This window comes from Diadema antillarum, unplaced genomic scaffold, assembly GCF_040938485.1.
Source record: "Diadema antillarum isolate AM-2024a unplaced genomic scaffold, OU_Dant_1.0 scf00000212, whole genome shotgun sequence".
NCBI classification, from domain to species: Eukaryota; Metazoa; Echinodermata; class Echinoidea; order Diadematoida; family Diadematidae; genus Diadema; species Diadema antillarum.
Window position 1 is genome coordinate 651,347 of NW_027271101.1, and position 21,154 is coordinate 672,500.

The window sequence follows — 21,154 nt, forward strand, 5'->3', positions numbered from 1 at the left end:
ATGAATTTTTGAAGTTTTTGTGTACTAACCGCTGGATGAGAAGACTACTGCAGTGTATGAATAACTTAGATGTCACATGCGTACAACAATATAAGGAAAATATAAAGAGAATTTCACAAAATTCCATCTTTTGAAAAAAGTACATATTCCCTTGACTCGTTACCGACATATGTTAGGGGTAATATTATTCCCCCTGCTTTTAGAAAGAGACAAGTCAAGTGCTCTTTTATTATGCGAAAAAAGTGAAAATATGTTGAATTTTCTTTACATTTTCTTTATCCTGTTGTACGCATATGACTCACAAGCTGTAGTAGTCTCCTCATCCAGCGGTTCCAACACAAAAATTTTAAAAATTCATAACTTTTGCATCGATTGTCCAATTTTCCTCAAACTTTCACTGATGTGTTCTACTAATATTGTTGCATTTTCTCAATCCTTATGTTTATGAAGGTGAACTTGTCCTTTAACTACGAGTGGGGACCCCCCGCAGCTCGTGGTTAGAGCGCTAACCATAAGATTTCTCGTGGCTCGAAACATCGAGCAAACCTCGAGGTTTGCTAACTACGAGTGCGTCTTCACGGTCCCTAACTACAAGCTCTAACCTCGAAGTTTCCTTACTTCGAGGTTAAGGGCTCCCGTCTGAACGTAACTATAGTGAGTGGAAGAAGATATCGTTGATACAGTTTAGTTGCATTCCTTATCTGCACTCTAATCTGGGTGCCTGCCAAGTATTCTAAATGAGCTTAACCTCTCAAACACTGGTGTGCACTGTCATATAATATGTACATATTTGATATGTTTACATAGCATTATGCTCATGAATATTGAAGATGCCCTGTTACACATGGTGGATATATATTTTGGTGATTAGTCGACCTAATTTTAGAGATTCGTTCCCCATCTCTTTATGGGTCATGCACATATAAGGATATTGGGTCATTTGTTCCGTCTTCAATCACAATGCCACACAAGACCAGAGGAAATGTGTTGAGTATAAGTTGGGTGCTCATGTGCTGGATGATAACTCTGTCATATTTGCCCAGGGCAGTCTGTTTGCAATCATCACAAGTCATTGACTTGCAATAATTCCTGCTTTGACCACTTACGTTACTCCATGTTATTATTGTCTGTGAGTCATGATGCTCAGTTTGAGTACAAGCAAAAACGGAAAAGAAGAGTCACTTCCTCATTCAGTTGTCATCTCATTTGTCTTCTGTTTTTGCCACAGTTGTGAACTCTCTACTGAAGGGAGAGAATGTTGGAATAACTCGACGCAACAATCGGAACACAAGTAATCCAGCGGTCACCACACAAGCTTCCTCGGTAAGTAGGCCTATACAATATCTTATATCTGCCACTTTTCCTTTATTGACATGAAATGAAAATTCATAAGTTTTGTCCTTGACATTCAGCCATTTGTGGTCTTGTAAAAACCAAGCAACTGTAATTTTTTAGTGGGAAAGGGGTTTTAGATGGTAGATTAGGAGCCCAATTCATGATTGCTTTCATAGTTTGGTATATAGTGAGGAAGTTGTGAGGTAAAGATGACATCAATGCCTTTTCTAACTTGACTGGAACAAATTTATGACTACTAAATAAAAATGTGAATAAACTATGAAAGTGATTGTTTAAACATGTTCCGTTTAGAAAACATTGTGCACAAAAGCAGACTTGTCAATGGCAGAAGCCTGTGGACCGTAAAGATGCGCGACACTAAAGGCTTCCACCTCGGTCTAGCACGTCCGAGGCACAGTGTTTAAAAACGCAGTAAACAAAAGCAGAGCAGGAAGAAATGCTGTGGGAATCCAGAGGCATTTCAGAAGTTTGCAAAACACAAAGGCACCCATCCCCAAGCATGCTAGTAGGTGGAGAGGTCATTCTGAGGTCACAGCAAGTAAAGGAGTGCAGGCAATGAGCTGTGAAATATTCACACATTTATTGGTTGATCTGAATGCCACAATAGGCATTTCGTAGTGTGAGCAAACAAAAGTGCCGATTCTTTCATGGCAGTACCTAGTTCCTGACATTGCCATGCAATGTGTACATCAATATAATAGCCTGATAAAAGATAAGAAAATGATTTGTAAGCGGTAACCCAAACAAAGAGTAGGGTTGTGTTTTGTTTTGTGTTTTTTTTTTTTGTGGTTTTTTTTTTTTTTTTTGGGGGGGGGGTATGATTTTGAGATTATCTTTGTCATAGCACTTTATGTTGAATTATCGATGTAGTTTTATAGTCACACCTATGCACTAAATCCTGTCCTTTGAGTGAAAATAAACAATTTAAAGAAACATGTTTCAAGGTACTCATTCTTACATAACTTTCAGCAAAGATTATTGGTGCCGTCGCCTTACTCATTAGAGTTGATTGTGGAACTATCCTTGGAGAAAAGAAAGACTATTAGGCGGAGCATGCCTTTCAATGACATGTCACAACACTTCCTGCAATGAGATTGGCGCCCAAGAAATGTGAGAGCCAGTTTCCCATCACACCCGCAAACGATGATATAAAGACCATATGCCAAAAATAATGCATGCGGTCATTCAGTGTTATTGCTCCTTCTGTCCTGAGAATAGTTTCACACCATAACACGTCTCCCGTCTCAGATTATCACGAGGCCTGTCTGACTTGCATGTAGGAAGAAGGACCCCTTTATGTTTTTCTTGACCTCCCTTATCCCTCTCTCCTCCCCCTCTCCCCTAACCTCCTCAATATAGAATTTTTCTGAAGTGTAATCCACCATAACCCCCCCCCCTGTTCCTCTGTTGAAAAAGGGGGGGGGTAGAAAGAGAGGAGCCCCCCCTTGTTTTCATTCATTCAGACACATTTCTTAGAATTGACGCATGCAAGATTAATGGGCCATCCAGACCCTAGCTGAAGCAAACTGAAACTGAGTGTCTTCATTATGCATGAGGAATAGGAGGGCATTGTCTGCATGGTGGAAAGCATGAGTTCAAATTCTACATCAGAAACACTTTTTTTCCCAGGTATTGGTATGCTTTTTATCAGGTTGAAGATAGGATAGGGCCTTTATACTTCATTTTTCAGAAGCCATCATCAATTAGCGTTTTCTCTATCACAAATGAAATTCATAAGAAAAAAAGTAAATAAGGGATTACATTACAGCAATAAAAAAAAATTGTGATACTGGTATATCTTATGATTATGTGAAAGTGTAGATCAAGGTTAGAGGAAGCATGCAAATATTTTAGTGTGGATAAATTCAGAGTTTATGTGACATTTCAGTCAAACAGGGCATGGTAAGTTGGGCCTGTTTAGAAATAACTTTGCTTTGTTCTTAAAGGGTTAGCAATCAAGTTGCTGAAAACACACACACACACACACACACACAAATGCACACACATTTCAGTGGCTGTTTCTCGATTATATACTGAGAAATCAGGAATCAAACCTTGTGCGTGTGAATTTATTGATGTGTAAATCTCATAAGGCTATTAGTTTCCTTCATGAATGCTCTCCCTGCCACATTCTCAGGGCCAGATGTTTGATATTATGATTGATTTTGTTTGTAAGCCTATCGCTATACACTCAAGTTATGTCATAAGTACCAGCAAACTTTCCTCTTCTCTTTTTAGTTTTGGTGTTTGGTTTTTGTTTTTGTTTTTTTCTGTGGGGGGGGGGTGGGGTTGGTTGGTTGGGAACTGGAGTTGGCAAGGTCTCCCAAGTTAACTGTTCTTTATGTGATACTTATTCCGGAATATGTCGATCAAGAAAATAATTCTATCTTTGTTCCATTGCCAAATGACTTGGTAATGCACTGTCATAATCAGCTCTGAAGGATATGTGACTTGATGAGCCTGTAACATATTAGAGTGGAAAGAACACATCTCCAATGTTGTAATTTCTTTTTAAATGTAGTATATTGTTGTTGGGATGACAAAATTTCATATCCCAAAAATGTCAAGTGGTCAGGAGAGCCCCCCCCCCCCCCCCAAAAAAAAAAAAAAAAATGCAGCCAAAGCACTATATAATGAATGGGATTGCCTTTCCTTTGACATGCCTTCATGCTAGTGTGGGATTATGTCTGTCAGGATGACCTATTTATATTTCTTTTTTAAAGGCAGAAAGGATGTTTGTTTTGTATGGGTTTGCAGGATGACAGACTGTTCTGGAAAACCCATAATACTGGCACCCAATTAGCAGTAAGCTTTGTGCAGTATATTATAATATGCATTAATGGTATTTATTCACAACAAAATGTTGGTGTTGGCTGTGTGTTTCTTTGATCCCCACCCTTTTTTCTGAAAATTGCTTGAAACTCTTCCTTGTTGCATTTTTAAGGCCAGTTATTTTGATTATAATACAAGTTCATAAACTGATAGGTCAAAAGGAATTCCCACCTCATTAAAGAAAAAAAAAATAGTGGAAAATGCTACATTCATGGAGGTTGACACAGTTTGAAATGTTACATTCAACCAGGTGATGGTGGCACTGCTGCCAGAGAGGTCACAGAGGTGAACGACCTTCAGAGTGTTGACTTCTTTTGAGCGTGGGAGTGTGCATGCATCAATGCAGTAGTCTTTAGGTATCTTACAATATGGCATATCATACATGGTTTCTATTTTGTCAGAGGCATTTTATGTGAGGCATCACATTTGTTTACAAATAAGGAGCTGTATCAAATGAGATTGGCAAAATGAATGTTCACAGTGCATTCAGGCCTGTAGCATGTCATGTCAGTTTTGGTGATGGATTGTGAAAGTTGAAGCTATGGTATTTATGAGAGATTCCACATGCTTTTCTAGAGATGGTAGAGACAGCTATTATCCTCACTGCTTGGTTACTTATTGGTCTTTTGTCATATTCTTTTTGAATGGAAGATTGGACCATAAAATTCCCAGCAAGGGCTTATTTTTTTTTTTTTCATTAGAAGAGGTGTTTAGGCCTTGTGGGGAGAAGATAAGACTTCATTTTCTAAGAAGTTGTTACCAGTACCTGGAGTCTGACCCGAGTGAGCTTCACCCAAGTGGGGTTTCTCTAACCTTTTAGCATTTTGAAAGCCTTTTTTTTTTCTGAATGGAAATTTGAGGTATGAAATAAGTCAAATGTCTATATCACAGCTTTGCATGTCATCTGGGAACGTGGGTGCACCAAGGCTTTTAGAAACTGATATATGAACTGGCTGAATTCTCCGAGTATGAAAACTACAAGTATCACCACAGATCACGATCATCGGAAGGAATATTCTAATTGGTGATTCAAGATATTCTTCGCGATATTCCTTTGCCAAACCAAATTTGCACACATGTAGTCAGTAATAATGCTAATGCCTGCAGCCTTGCTGATATTATGAGCTTAATAGTAAAAGGTTTATCAGGGCACTATTTTCCAGGTCTTGCACATTGTGTAACTATCATTATGGCAATTTATATAATATAAGTATTCTGTAATATTTTTAAGACATGAACTTGTAGGGTTAGAAAGCAATGCCTTACCTGTTTTATAATGAGATATCCTTGTTTGTATCCTTTTTTTTGGGGGGGGGGGGAGGTGGTCATTGTATTCTTTTGTTTCATTTAACAATTTCTTGAGTGGTTAAGTGGCAGTCATATGTTATGTTCGTTACTGATGTTGCAAAGTTTTCTAAAAATGTGTGGCAAACAGCCTTACTGTTTCCATACCCATCCCCAAATGGGTTTGGTAACTAAAACTTTGTATGTAGTGCATGGATATGTTGCCATGGTCATGTCATTTTGAAGATGGGGAGGAACAAATGGGTCGACAGAATTGTTCGATGTCGGTTGGGAGCCTTGAAATGTAACCCACTGACAGAGTAGCCAGTGAATGAATAATGTTTCTGCTTGCCAATGGTGGTTTGATCAACCACAGTTTGGTGATGTAAAAAGTTAGAGGTCTGCGGGGAATCTCTTATGGGTCCCAGTCCCAGAGACATAAACCCTGCCTCTACATTTACCTACATGACTGTGACACAAATGTTATACGCTCCCCCCCCCCCCTCCTCTATTTCCCTTTCGTCCCCCTTTCACTCGCCTGCCTATTTAGGGCACCCCATACTCTCACCCCAGCTGTTCCCCATCTTGAGGTATTCTCTGACCCTATCCAAATCTGTTTGTGTCTCGCCATTTTGCTGGGCTCGCATGTCAAGTTGATGGTTGGTCTGAATAAATATGCATGAGGCACTTGATGGCCATACGCCCAGTGCATACATGGGGGGCGGGGGACATATGTGTCATCTTGCACGGAAGGTTCATCCTCTTTTTTTTTTTTTAGAGGGGGAGGGGGGAGCTGCTCCCATTTTCCTACAAGTCTTGTGATGGGCCACGTTGGGCTCATAAGTGGCACGGCTATGCAATCTTCGTGTTTCCAGTTACTTTGTTCTTGTTTTTCTTCCTATTTTAACCCATTGAAGACAAGTCTTGAGTACACTCCGGTAGGTGTCTGTGGGAAATGCTTGTGTTATCTAGCAAAATCAGCCCATCCTCATCGGGTTAAAGGTCCTAGTGTTGCTTTCGTTTCCCCTGCCTACATGCCAATGGTTTCCTGTATGACATCTTAAAATGCCTATTATGGACGTATGCATTTCCTCATTAATGTTCATTTGTGTCGCTTTCACTCTGGCCTTTACTGTCATCTTTACTGCCAGTATTGTACACTACACTTATTTCTCTCTGTTTTGAGTTCATGAAAGATGCCAAACCTCTCCCACATTGAGGAGATGAAATTGAATTTTGCTATTAAAGCTATAGGGCCTATACTAGTGATATATTTCCAAGAAATTCCCTTACTTTACAGACAAATGATCAAGCGTAAGTGTTAAAAGGGAACATTTGCAAATGCAATCAGCACTTTATTGCACTCTCGTTTGTTCAATTGTAGTGCAGCGGATACATCTTGTCCCAAAAGTGAAACTCTTTGTCTCATGATCTGGAACCCATTACCACATTCAATGGTGGTGAAGAGCTGGCATGGATACAACATACCATGTACATTGTTTATCTTCAGAATCTCAGCCAGAGAAGTATCGGTGGCAATTAAGTATCCGATGGCAACATAGCATGTCGCATATCTTATGAGATAGGATATGATTTTTTTTTCTAAATTCCAATGAAACAGGACACTTGCCGGTAATATTTCATATTTTTGTATGTCGAGTATATATTGAACAAATTCACTGTATCCCTTAATGTAGCTGCCATGCCTGGTAAACTGAATTTTTGACATGATTTTTGGTTGTTTTGTCTCTTCCGTACTTTGCAGACCACACACACTCGTCCCATCCCGAGGAGCCACAGTCCAAGCCATGCGCCCACGAGTCAGCAGACCATCGTTAGCAACAAGAAGAAGAGATCGAAGGACAAGGATGTCACCCCTGCCCCCACCCCACCAGCTGCGGAACAGCCAGAGAAAGCTGACAAGACATTAGGTGAGCCTCCAGTTCCTGGAATTTGTCACAATGTGATTTTTCTTTTGAACATAGTCCTTGTGTTTCAAACTCAAAGATGAATCCTTACTATAAATCAAAGTGGTTTTTCTTGGAGCATCTATTCAAATCACCATCAGCTAGGTGCACGTGACTACTGTACATATGTCATTACAAAAGGTTGAGTTCGCACGTGCTTCGCTCAACCACTTCGAAAGTGAGAGCAAATGCTTACAGTATAGCCAAAATCTGTCAGCATGTCATGCATTTAAGCACAGTACTCATATCTCACATTTCAAATTAATAAATTAGATAACAGAACAAAAGGCTCCCTGAGTATCTCTGGGATTTTTCAGTGTGCTCATATTTATCTCTTTGTATGATTGAACTTGTACCATGTCCAGTTGTTGCTTTCTGCACATTTCTCTGAAGCTTCAGTTTGAAAGTGAGAACAGATGCTGGCATCCATGCAGGGCAGCAAGCTTTGGAACATTTTCAAATTTGAGGATTGACCTCAAATGTTGTATATCCTGTAGGAGAATTTCTGTAATAGAGTAGAGTGCCTAAGTGTTAAGTGGTTGTGCCCGATGGGATTTTTTTTTCCCCCATACAGAAACAGATCCTTCTTTCTTTCCTTCTTTGTTCAGAAATGCTGGCCACAAGGGGAAAAAAAAAAGTATTTCTGTCAGTGCAGATTCACATGGAGTTTCGTTGACATTTTGAAGCCATTCTGATAATATTGTCGTAGACCTTATCTCTTCTGCCCCCCAATATTTACATATGAATGCTTTTGCTTGGAAAGCTGACTTTCACAAGGTTGTGCAAATGATGTCATTTCCTTTCGATCATTTGTTGGACAATCTATAGCACATGTGTGATCCACAGGAAAGGGAACTGCGGCCTGTAAGTACACAGTAGTGGAATTCACTGGCTAAAGCCATTTGAGTCTGGGAGAGGCAGTGGTGTATAGCACTGGGGGGTCAATGACCTCTTTCCAGCCAGACATCTCTGTTGGTTTATTGAGTGGCTGTATTACCAGTGGCCCATGATATATTAGACATGACAGGAGATAGCCTCATTGAAACTTATCGACAGATAAAGTGAATGGCCCACTGTGTTCCATAAGGAAGACATACAGTGAATACTGCAGATGTAACCACTGTAAAAATTTGAATCTGTTAGATCGATGTTAAGTATTTATGTTAAATACACAAAATGTGAACAATAGTTATAATAAAAATATTTTTCAGACTAAACCGTCTACAGTTATGGTTTATTGAGAAAAAATACTGATATCTCCTTATATTTTAGGCTTTATTGTGAAAATTTCATAGGGTAGGATGTGATACAACAGACTTTCACATTTGCATCAAATATGATATCTTTGAAATCATTTAAATCACTGCTCCCAAAGGTAAACAGGACCTTTAAAGATGTACTATATTCTACTGCTACTGCAGAAGCTTGTAGCTATCTATTAGCTTCAAGTATCCCTTGACACAAAGATGACATTCTTTTTTTCTATCAAAATATTTTGTGGATAACATATCTAACCCTACATTTTGCATTTCATAAAAAGCAGAAAAAAAAATCAAGTCATTGTAATCTCTGCAGTCTCGCATTAAGTAGAAGCTTTAGGATAAGAGGCTGTTGTGATATGATTTATTATTCCACGCATTTCTGAGTTATTTGATTTCATTTTGTGTGGCAATATGATAGTATTCCTCTTTATGATACCCCAAAGTTTGAGACATCCTTTCTCCAAGAAGTATTAAATCATAATAAAAAAAGAGATTTGTTTTCCTTGTAATCCTCTTATAAGGTACTGTCACTAAACATGGAATGAAAAATATGTTTGTTTGCTAGAATCAGGATTTCCTTTTATTTGATACCTTCAGGGGCATTTTGAGGTTTAGTACTGTGGCGTGTTTGGCATAATAGGTGCTCTGTCTGATATTAGCAGAAAATTCTGTTTGTATACTTTTGTGTCTCTCTTTTCTCGCAGTCAGGGAGACCAAGAAATCACAGAAATGTAAGGCAATTTTATTGAGCATCATGTCTTATATATTTCATATTATGCATTTTATAATTGTTACCACTAACATACTAAAATTTCCATCATGTACCAGTCATCGTTCACAATAATCAACTAACCTTCAGTTTTAACATTTAAACACTTGTGCAACAAATACCTGTGATCTCAACAATATATCATGACATCTACTTAGGTAGCAGAAACTAACATCTAAACATGGTAGTAGCATTTACTGGAACTATGGTGTGTATACTGGTTGTATTTCTTCAACCCCTGTGAAAATAATGGACACAAAATTATAAGCACATGTAGTATATCATCTGCACATGTTAATAGCCATGCATTTACCAATGGTAGTCTGGATTCATTTTAGCTGTCATCTAGTTAGTCCTTATACATGAATCATTTCTATACTTCATCTATCAGTCATACCAGCATCATGTGCTAAATCACATGACTCCTCGCATACCACAACCACCTGACGGAAATCCATACAAGCATGTCCAAGGAAGTGCTAGGAGAAAGAGGACTTTAATAGCCATTGTTTTTGCCCATGAAGTTTGCATTGTAGCTTTTTTTTTTTAAGAATGAATATTGTGAAGTTAGTTTAAGGGAGTCTTCTTGCATATGTGCATGGAGTTAGGTAAAATATATCACATGCTCAAGTTATGCTTCAGAGGTAAAATGAGGGAAAAAAACCCAATGAAAGTGAAAAATGTGCATCTTTCGTCTCCTGTATTGTCTTCCCAAGATTCGTCATGTTTTTCTTTTCCTCTCTTTTTTAATCTTTACAATGCACTACATTGAAAATCTGTGTAGTCAAACATCCCAGTTGTAACATGCAGGCAAATATGTTAGCCACTTTGACTGCTGGAATTTTGTTTTTGAGAAAGTTCAGGCACATTTAAAGTCAGAACAAATCCTAGGTGCAAAATGCAATTTCATGTATGCTTTTTCATGCACTTTTCGAGCATGCAATGAGAATGCTTCTTCAAAAGCATGCAGGAATGGTACAAGAAGTGGTGCCCACTCTAGGCATACCATGTTAATGTAATATATTCATTCTAACCAAGGTCATTTATATTTGACACAAACTCCTTGAAGATACCGAGTTATACATCAACTGCTCAATGGTGGTTTTTCTTCATTCTGCCAACTACAATTAAGTACTAGTGGTTTTATCAAAATATCCCCTCTATTCCCTCTGTTTCCCCCCCCCCCCCCAGAAAAAAAAAACAACAACAACAACAAAATTTTCATGACCATGCTTGTTTCATATTGTAGGCTGTGGTGTAGATCAGCGTATCAGATCAGCTAACCTTAGCATATATCCCAAATCTAAGGTTGGATTTAACCAATCAGCCCATTTAAAATTATAAATTCCTATTGTTGATGCTGTGAAATGCAGATGCCAATGCCTTTTAGTGTTTGGAAAGATAATCATCAAGTTTTGATTGCCATGCCTTCTGTGCTTTGAATGTTAGATACAAAACAAACCAAAAAATCATATTGAGGCATTCAGTTTTAGCCATTACTGCATTGGGTTGGAGCAGAGTAAATGCATTGTGCATGGCACATGGTGTCTTGCTTTGCTCCCATAAGGGTTCACTACAAGGTATACAAGTACATTGTTCTCTGCAAGCCACTCATGACCTCCATTAGGCATTCAAGGTTCTGTGTGTGCTACACATGATTCTCTACTAGACACATTGGGTTTTCTTTGGACATTGTATAAGGTTCTGTATGTGTTACATAAGGTTTAGAACATTGCACATAGGGTTCTTTCTGTGCTGCATAGGACTTTCCAATAGGCATGGTTTTTTGTGTGTGCAGGAATACACTATTTACACTACCTAAAACTTATCTTGGCAACACAAATGGTTCACTTTGTAGAATGTAAGATTTAATTTTGTTTGTTTGTTAGTCTTTTTTATTGTAACAGCAAACAATATATTGTAAGTACTATACAGAGGGTCACATTATTGTACATAAGATTCTGAAGGCATCACACAGGGTTCTCTATGCCTCACATAAGGTCCTGAAGAAGTTACAATGCTATGCAAAGAATGTCTCTTGGTCAGTGCACCCACCTGTGCATACAAATGCCCGCCAGAATCATTCCCTTGCTTCCCTCATGTTCTTCTTCAATCCCTATATTTCTTGTACGTGATTTTGCCTCTTTTCACATCGATTTTTAGGATCTGTTTTCATGTAACTGTCTCATCTCTTTCTCTCTCTTGTTGTCCTGCTACATTGTCTGTTTTGTTTTTGTTTGTACCTCACTTTGCCAATGGGAAATATTCCAAAGTGAGTTAGGGTTGCCTCCAACCAAGCGGAAAATTGATCTGACCTCCGCCAGAAGTCGTGCCACTTCCTGGCGATCGGTGGCATTATTCCTCCCACGGGATTTTTCATGGTCACAATGCAAATGAGATTCACATCGTAATCAGTGCTGTGCTTTTAATCTGCACACACACACACACACACATTGACACAAGCATACACAATTACAAACAAATGCACACACACACTCGTATATATATACACATTTGCAAAGAAAATTATACACATGCCTACACATATTATGCTCATATTTTTAGCAAACCCATTTTCAAAAAGTCTAGTCCCGATCAGTATACTCGGGCAGGTGTCTACAGGAAATGTATTTGATATGTACACATACATTGTAGCTAGTCCTTGGTTAAAGAAAGACATTCTGATAGTCACTGTGGACATTTCCTGTTTTTTTCCCTCTCTCTCTCAAATTCCTACATGGAAACAAAAATGCACACCCCTTGACAGACAAACATCTTCATCTAGAAGAATTCTGGGTCATTCAGATACCAGTAGTGCATTTTGTGAATATACAGTAAATTTTGCAAGCAAAGCCACACACACACACACACATACACACACACATGTATACAAATACTCATGTGCATATCCATTCAACAAAGGTGCGGACACTTACTTAAACACACACCCATATATTGTATACACTTCCCATAGAGACACACATGCAAACATAATATATACACACACTCACGCAAGTATACTTGACATTTGCATGACACGACCCTCCATCTCTCTATCCCTTTAAAAGCTGCATTGCTCCCGTCCAAAATGTCAAGGCATCAGTTCTCTGAATAGTGGAGGAAAGGCGCAAGGCTGCGCACCACGTTTTAACATTATTGCGACTTGAATGGTTGCTGACGCATGCCGCCTCTGATCCTTTATTGGTGTTTTCAGCATGACAGACAAAGCCTGATACTGCTACACCAACGCCGCGGCAATCTCGTTGGGATGAACGTTTGGGGGATATTTTCAGAGAACATTTAGCAGGTGCAAATCAAGACAAATTAGAATTTGGCTAGTGTCAATTCTATTTTGCACTCTCACCCCCCCCTTCCCCCTTTGTTTTCTTTCCATAGCATAAAAATCGTAATGATTTATCAAAATAAGTATTCAATACCTGCTGTATATGCTGTAAGATAAGAACCAGCACTGGCTTTCAGATAGAAGCTCTGTAGTCTAGTGGATACAGTGCCTGTAGGGTAATTGGGAGATCATTGGTTCAAATTCAAACAGAGTATGTATGCCTATGAATTTTTATCATGGCTACTACCACTAAGACACTTTTAATTGGTGCTTTATAGTTAGGTGTAATACATAGATGAAGAGCAATTTGTCAATCAGTTGCAATAAAAACAGCTCAATTCCAGAATTCATTAATTGGAATGAAATGTGATTATTCATCTGCATTGAAATATGAGCTAAAGGTCATTGACATCAGAGAACCTCTTTGAGTTTCCAAGATTTAATTTTTTTTTTTGAGAAAAAAAAATGATTATATATATATCTGTTTTTCTAGATAGCCAGACTTGTGGATGCTGATGTAATTTAAATGTGTTCAAAGCAAACAAGGAATGTGGTATTTGGGTGAATAAATCCGACAAATGCTTCTAATCTGCAGATTTATATATGACTTGGGGAAAGCCTCTCGTGCTGTCAAAACGAATGTATTAATAGAAGCATGATTCTAGACTTGAAGGGTTGGTATAGTTTTTACTGAGATGGGGCTTTATGTTTCCAACTTTCTTGTGAGATTATTCGAAACCACTTGTGAAATATGTAAGAGCATACAATTCTAAGATGAATTCAAAGTTTATTTGATGAAAATCAGTTTTGAAATTGCAGAGATATTCAAAATCAAAGATGTCCTATTAAAAGGTGGGACTCATCTTGTATTAGAACCTCTTTGGTTTAATTTCTTTTCATGTATTTTAGCCATTTCAAAACAGATTTTCATCAATAAGCTTTGAATATGTCTTAAAGAATTGTATGCTATTTCATATAATATTTCATAAGTGGTGTCTAATTATATCGCAAACGGTTAAAATCTGAATCCCCCATCTCAGCCAAAACCGTACCATTCTTTTAACCTTTTTTGCAAGTAGCGATCAAAGCTATGGATATCTGACATATGGAGCATACAAATTGTATACCTAGTACATCTCTCTGAAAATTACAGGGCATGAAACTGCATAGATTAACACCCACAGGGATCTCATCTCCATATTCAATATGACAAACAATACCAGTATTGCTTATATTTAATGGTATTAAAGTCACCATGTATTCAAAGTTTTATCAAAGAATGTAAGAACATCCCCCTTTTACTTGGAAACAGACATGTAGGCAGATCAAAAAATTTAAACATGTGAAGGAGAGACTTGCACATATGAGTTAGTTAGTAGACAGAATTACAATTTGAAAGAGAACTTTACAGACAGTGGATTTGTTTCACATGTCAGATTAATTTAGCGAGCTAAATCTGCAATATTACTTTTATGTTATATGTGATATATCATCAATATGTTGGCTTTAGGCAATCTTCCTGTAGCCAAGGTTAAAGGATTTCATCTTTACCCATTGAGGACAGGCTGATTTTGCTACAACACACATTTCCATAGACACCTGCCCTAGTACTCTCGGGACTCGTCTCAAATAGGATAAAATAGTACAGGAATGATTCAAAGAGTCATCCATAGTTGTACTTCTTGTTGCTGCACTTTTTACCCATACTCTCCATCAAAGCCTTCAATTTGCAGTCACTACTTATTTTTCCCTCTTTCAAAATTTAGGGCAAAGTATTTCATAAACAACTTTTTTTTTATACAATGACTAAAACAAAAAAAAAGCTGCGACATAGATGAACCTTTAGATTTGTAAAAACATGAAGAATGATTCAAATGACAAAACTGTTTAACTTATGTTTCTAAAGAGGAGATAGATTCTATTACAAGCAACCATGTATGAGGCAGTATTGATACTTTGATATCCCTCGCCCCCTTGCTGAAGATCGTACTTATCAATCATTGACATTTCATCCTGTGATTCCTTGTTACATACCTTTACTTCCTGTATGCTTTCCCCATCTCATCTTGCTACTCCCTGATGAGTTTCCTCCATCCTTCCTTGATGATGCTTCATCATGGTTGCTATGGCGACCATCTCAACCTATACTTTTTATTTTGGGGATTCACACCCCATTTAATGCCCTTAGACATACAAAACTGCACCCCAACCTAGCAGGCCTTCTAAATCACCTTTATTCTTTTATCATCCACAAGATGCACCTGACATATACCATTCCCACGTGAGACCAGATACACTACCTAGATAACATAAATGTGTCCCCCCCCCCCCCCCCCCCCCACCTGCCTCCGTTGCTTCCCATCTCCGATGTATAGAGAACACCTTGAACTGCCCACATCATAAAACCACACCTAGCTGTCGCCACATCTCTGCTCCAAATGTCCTGAAATCCTGTGCATCAGTGTCGCCCACCCACCCGTGCCCTCAAAATGTGTCCCTGCCGAGTTGGAGGTCAAGTGTCCTGTGAATTGTCCAAAGCAAACAGGCATTTCCGCCCTCTCCCCAAACCCTCTTCATTTCCCCTAACCCTCTCCCTTATCTGTCACCCTCTCCCTTATACCAACCCCTCCTCCTCCTCCATCCTCCTAACCCTCTCCCTTATACTAACCCCTCCTCCTCCTCCATCCTCCTAACCCTCTCCCTTATACTAACTCCTCCTCCTCCTCCATCCTCCTAACCCTCTCCCTTATACTAACCCCTCCTCCTCCTCCATCCTCCTAACCCTCTCCCTTATACTAACTCCTCCTCCTCCTCCATCCTCCTAACCCTCTCCCTTATACTAACCCCTCCTCCTCGTCCATCCTCCTAACCCTCTCCCTTATACCAACCCCCCCCCCTCCTCGTCCATCCTCCTAACCCTCTCCCTTATCCCAACCCCTCCTCCTCCTCCATCCCTCCACCCCCACCCTCCTCCCCACATCTCAGCAGACGTCTCTTTGTGCCGCCTAATAATGCCTGCATCCTTCTCCCGTTTCAGTCCCAAAGTTGAAACTCCATCTCCAAACTCTCTCTTCAATTCTTAACTTTTTGAGTGGGTTAGGATGGTCCAATTTTAACATGTTATATATCATTGTAAAGCTTTAAGCTTACTCTTGTACACTATACAGTGTATATATGTAGAAAAGTGGAAAATTTATTATGGCCTACTTTTTGTGGGTTTTGAGCTGGGTGGTCACAAATGTCTTGAAATCCTGCGCATCATTACCATCCACCCACCCTTGCCCTCAAATGTGTGCCCCTGCTCACAGGGAGGTCAAGTGTCCTGTGAATTGTCCAAAGCAAACTGGCATGTCCGCCCTCTCCCCAAATCCTCTCTCTTCTCCCTAACCCCCTTCCTTATCCCAACCCCTCCTCCTCCTCCATCCCTCCACCCCCGCCCTCCTCCCCACATCTCAGCAGACGTCTCCTTGTGCTGCCTAATAATGCCCGCATCCTTCTCCCGTTTCAACCCCAAAGTCGAGATGCTCTGCCTCCTCCACTGTATCTCCCCCTAGGGTAAGCTCTCTTCCTCAGCAGTGTAGGCTTACCATGTTCCTGTCTCTTTTTCTAGGTCCTTTCTTGCAGCGTCTGTGAAACTCTCATTGGCACCAAACCCCAAAATAGCCAGGGGATTTCATGCATAGATGACATTTTCTATCTTTATAATACCAGTCTTCTTTTTTTAACCTATTTCTTTTTAGACCTTTCTGATTTGCAAAGCCTATAATTCAATATGTGATGGTAAGGATGTTTCACTGTCAAAAAGTCATCGCTATTAAAGTACCTCTCTTTTCGTTTTTTTTTTTCCCCTTTTAAATGGTGAGAACCATCAAAATATGATTCGGAACTTGTTAAAAAGGCGTCTGATATGATGTAATTCCGAATGTGACAAACTGCCTTCCTTTCTTATAGCTCCGTTATCCTTTTTAATGAGGATTTGCTGATGGTAAAGCAAGAGTTGTAATGCCTTGAACACATTTACCTAGCTTGAGAACCCGACTTAAGAGTTTTTCCGACACTAATACTCATCATAATGACAGGTACAATAGTTACAGTCTTTGAGATGAGAGTACAGGGCACGCATTGTATCCAAAATCCATCAAGTCATTCCTTCTGTCACTATTGAAAGTGCATGCATTTGACAGACGGCAGCAGCGAAATCATGAGTGCATGGACTGCTGTGCACCCAGATTACTTCATTTGATCATTAACCTTTTTGCGAATTCAACAGCACGTTTTGGTTAATCACATGATAGTGCAGTGACTATATATAAATGTCATCTTTATATGGAGTTAACAGGCCCTGATTGGCATGTGTCGGATTGACAATGTTTTAAAGGATGCAAAAGGTCATTTACTCTAATAGATTTTTTGTTCTTTACTGTACATGTAGCATATAATATGCATGTAGTACGCATCTAATTCCGAAGTGATGATGTAAAATGAAAAGGGATTTCATGATTGGATGATGCCTGTTGAATATTTTTGGCTGGCTTAATATGTGAAAACTTTGTGTTATCACAGGAGCGAGCAAAGAATAGCTGTGGAAGATACTATGCATTCATGTGCATTTTGAATTTGTATTCCTGCGTGGCACCAAATGGTACAACTACTTTTCACCATTTGGGTTGTCAAGTATTGAGTGAATCATCCATCAGTACACCATGTGCAGTGTATGTGCTAATTCACTGAGATTGTAACACAATGCACATACTCACAGATACAAACCCAGTACTCCCGCTCACATGGAAAAAAAATTGTGAATACTACACAGTATAACACACTGCAACAGAGTGTGTTGTAGGAGTGGATACCCCAGAAAATGGATGTGCTAGTTGTATTCTCAGCACATGTTCTACAATTCATATCATGTTAATTCTGGATGTGCCAGCTTTAAAAGCCACTGTGCTTTGCTTGTACTCCTGTATTCATGAAGTGGTGTGAAAGGGGACAGTGGTATTGTAGGGTGTCATTCACATCATACTGCAAAGTCCACCTCTATCTGCGCACAAAGCATTATGTGATGACAGGTACGGAGAGATTAACATGTTCTCTTCACAGTATGAAATGGGATACTCCTGTTGACATGTAGCCCATATTACTTCCCTCTATACTACAGCTCATCATCATATGTGACCCTGCATCACAAAACAAACAAAAAGTTGCCAGATATGGATTTTTAGTTAAGGGCAGATTCTGAAAGAGCAGACTCTAAGCTTTAAAATGATGTATAGCTCAATTGAAATGGACTCTCCTAACCTATCTAAATATTTGAAAGAAAGCACACACTCTGGAAAAGTGTGACCCGAGAAAAGAGGCTTTGAAATACAGGGTCTATCTGTCTATTCAAGTGCTTAATCTTTACCAAACCATGCTATCTGTGTGATGAATGGGACAAAAAACAGGATGTAAACCACTGGGGCAGCAAGAATGAAGGGATTATTAGATTAAGTTGAAATTGAGCATGCTCTATCAACACATTCTGTCCATGATCAATGCCAACTTTCAAAGCAGTAGCCTTATCCCTACAAAAGTTATCAGACTTGAAAGTGAAAAGTGTGCAAAGGGTTATCAAGAAATGAAAAGGGGCCTCTAAGACATACCTGATCTCACTACTCTACAAAAAAAAGAGTTGTAGAAAAACTGCTGAAAATGCACTTTCCCATTCATTTCATGATCCCAGACTTTATGATGTAGGAAAAAGGTAGCTATTTCAGAAAATATGAAAAATTCAATATTGACTAGGTTGACCCTTTTCACCTTTTTTGAGTCCTCACGTAAAATCAAGGAGTGCGACTTTTTGTTCATTTTGTGATGCACGGTCACATATTTTCCTGAAAACATTTCTCTCTAAATTAATCCTTCACCATCTGACCACACCTACCTAAGCATACTAACCTCTTTATTCTTCTTCTTTTTCCATTTTCTGTTAATATTGTCACTCCAATAGTCAAACATGCCAAGTGACAAGGTGAGACAGTTGTCATGGTAACAGTGAAATATTGTGTATATATCGTGTGTGATTGTGTGGCTAATCTCTAGTGTCTGCATGCCAGTGTGAATTATTGTTCTGTGTGATTTATGCAGGTTTTGCCAAAAAAATTAAAATGTAATAAAGTTATAAAGATAGGATGTGAACTGTTTAGCATGACACCTCTTTGAATATAGAATGTTCATTTTTTTTTTTCAGTCTAGAATTTGCTATAATATTGTGAATATGTGTCTCCGTGAGTTTGAGAAGCATCAGTATGTTGTCAGTGTTGTGTTCATCCTTTGTGTGTTAAGGTGTGTATACTTAGTCTTTGGACCCTGTATTAAACAACAACAACAACAACAACAACAACAACAACAACAGCAACAACAACAACAACAACAACAACAACAACAACAACAACAACAACAACAACAAAACAGCTGTAATGATTTCAGATTTATGTTTAAAAAAAAGAAAGAAGGTGAATGATGCAGCTGAAAGTCTTCTTCATGAATACATGATTGATTATTCCTGGCAAAGTTACATTATTCAAAGGCTGTCTTGTTCTGCATGAGCACTACTATAAGAGCTGGGCAAACAGGTAGATGTGATTGTGAAGTCCATCTCTTCTAGTAAACAATAGACTACAAGTTTTAGACTGAATGTTTGAAATTGAGTGAGTTTTGAGTTTATATCATAATCACTGCTTTGTGTAGATTTTGTAAATGCAAATCTTTGCATGGGACACAACTAACAAAAAGGAATAGATAATACATGATCAGATGGATACAGAGGAATCACATATATAATCAAGAAAGAGAATGAAACCTTTTTTTGTGTAAAATGTAGCAGAAATTAACATGCTGTTTGCTGCTTTTACTACTGTAGGATAAGTAGAGAGAGAAAAAAGAGAAAGTTTGCTGTTGCACATAAACAATATCTTGCAATCTATTCTGTGGAATATAAGTGGATTGGTGTGAGATGGATATGATATAAATTAATTTCCACTTTACGGGTTGGAAGCCCTTTCAGTAGGTGGTGATTTTCAAAGTGTTCCTATCATTAAAAATATACAATCCAATTACAAACATGTTGTACATAAATAATAGCAGGGTATACAATACCCCACTCCAGAAAAAGAAAGATAAATGCATTAATTGAATCAAACACATCACAGTGATTTACAGTGCCAATTATGATGCAGTAATGAATAGATATAGTATACTAAATATCAGGATCTGGAGTTCTTATAACAAGATTTATTGATTTGTTTTGTTCTTGACCCACATCGAGAGACTTCCATCGATCATCTGAACAGAATGCAACACAACAGCCCAAAAAAAGAAAAGTTAATGAAAAAAAAAAATCCTCAAACAGACCCAAACAAACAACATCTCAGAGTCAAAGAAAAACCGGCACCTGGCTTTCAGGGGTTAGTCTAGTTTACTGGAAAGAATTTGATCACGAGGCTCTCGCACCGACTATTTTGGACTTGTTTTTCTCAAATCCTCACACGTCTGGATACCTGAGAATGTCGCTGCGGAACACTTTCGGGCAAAACACGCCTTGTGCAAAATCTACATTCCTTGTGCAAAAAACCACACTGACACACTTTTGGTGCCTCGTCACAAATAACTGGGTGACAGCAGCATTTCTTGGAATCTATGCATGGATGCTTTTTGATTGGCAGAACAGAAAGTTAAAAAACCACATTCTTAAATGTACTGGCATCACAATCAGTTTGAAATGTCTTTCACAGTGACAAAATGTGATTAACCCCCCCCCCCCCCAACAACAACAACTGAGAAAGTAGATGGGTTTCTGGCATAGGCTTTTTTTTCTACTTCTGGATACAATTGGTCAATGTATTGACTTAATGGAAGCATTGTCTTTGGGTTTAAGTTATTTTTTGAAAGGAAATTCAGTTCTTACAAGAAAAATGAAAAGAAATGTTCATTGACTTTCTATTGTTATTTTGCAGTCTATCCAGATTTTTCATTGTTGAAACAGCATGGTTTATACATCTGTTTTATCAAATTCATGAGGATGATAGCAATATAATGTCATATTACTTTTCTAATAAAAATTAATATATGAATTTTAAAGGATCTGATGAACCTTGAACATAATACAGGTGAAATGTGTCAATATAGCAAGCAATTTCTTGAGGTCTTCGCCAAAATAGAATAGACCCTGTAAGGATAAAAATAACTTCAGCTGACAGGAAGAATGCATTTTCTACTACTTTTCTACTTTTATATATACATTTCTTTTTTTAATGAGGAAATCACTCACATCAACCACAGCCAAAATGTTGTTCTCAAGTTG

General features: G+C 38.5%; 2 protein-coding genes across 3 annotated transcripts in view; both read left to right on the top strand.

Annotated features, from left to right (window-relative positions):
* The window catches only part of LOC139724412 (uncharacterized), a 31,278-nt gene extending 23,393 nt beyond the window's left edge, over window positions 1-7,885 (top strand). For both annotated transcript variants that reach the window (XM_071635558.1, XM_071635557.1), the window contains exons 2-3: window positions 1,229-1,323; window positions 7,238-7,885. In XM_071635558.1, coding sequence (XP_071491659.1) covers window positions 1,229-1,323; window positions 7,238-7,483 — 341 coding nt within the window. In that variant the 3' untranslated portion in view covers window positions 7,484-7,885. The remainder of the gene's footprint in view (window positions 1-1,228; window positions 1,324-7,237) is intronic.
* Window positions 7,886-8,270: 385 nt separating this feature from the next.
* Window positions 8,271-21,154, top strand: part of LOC139724389 (kinesin-like protein KIF1A) — a 94,552-nt gene continuing 81,668 nt past the window's right edge. The window contains exons 1-2 of the mRNA XM_071635533.1: window positions 8,271-8,303; window positions 9,406-9,432. Of these exons, the coding sequence (XP_071491634.1) occupies window positions 8,271-8,303; window positions 9,406-9,432 (60 nt within the window). The remainder of the gene's footprint in view (window positions 8,304-9,405; window positions 9,433-21,154) is intronic.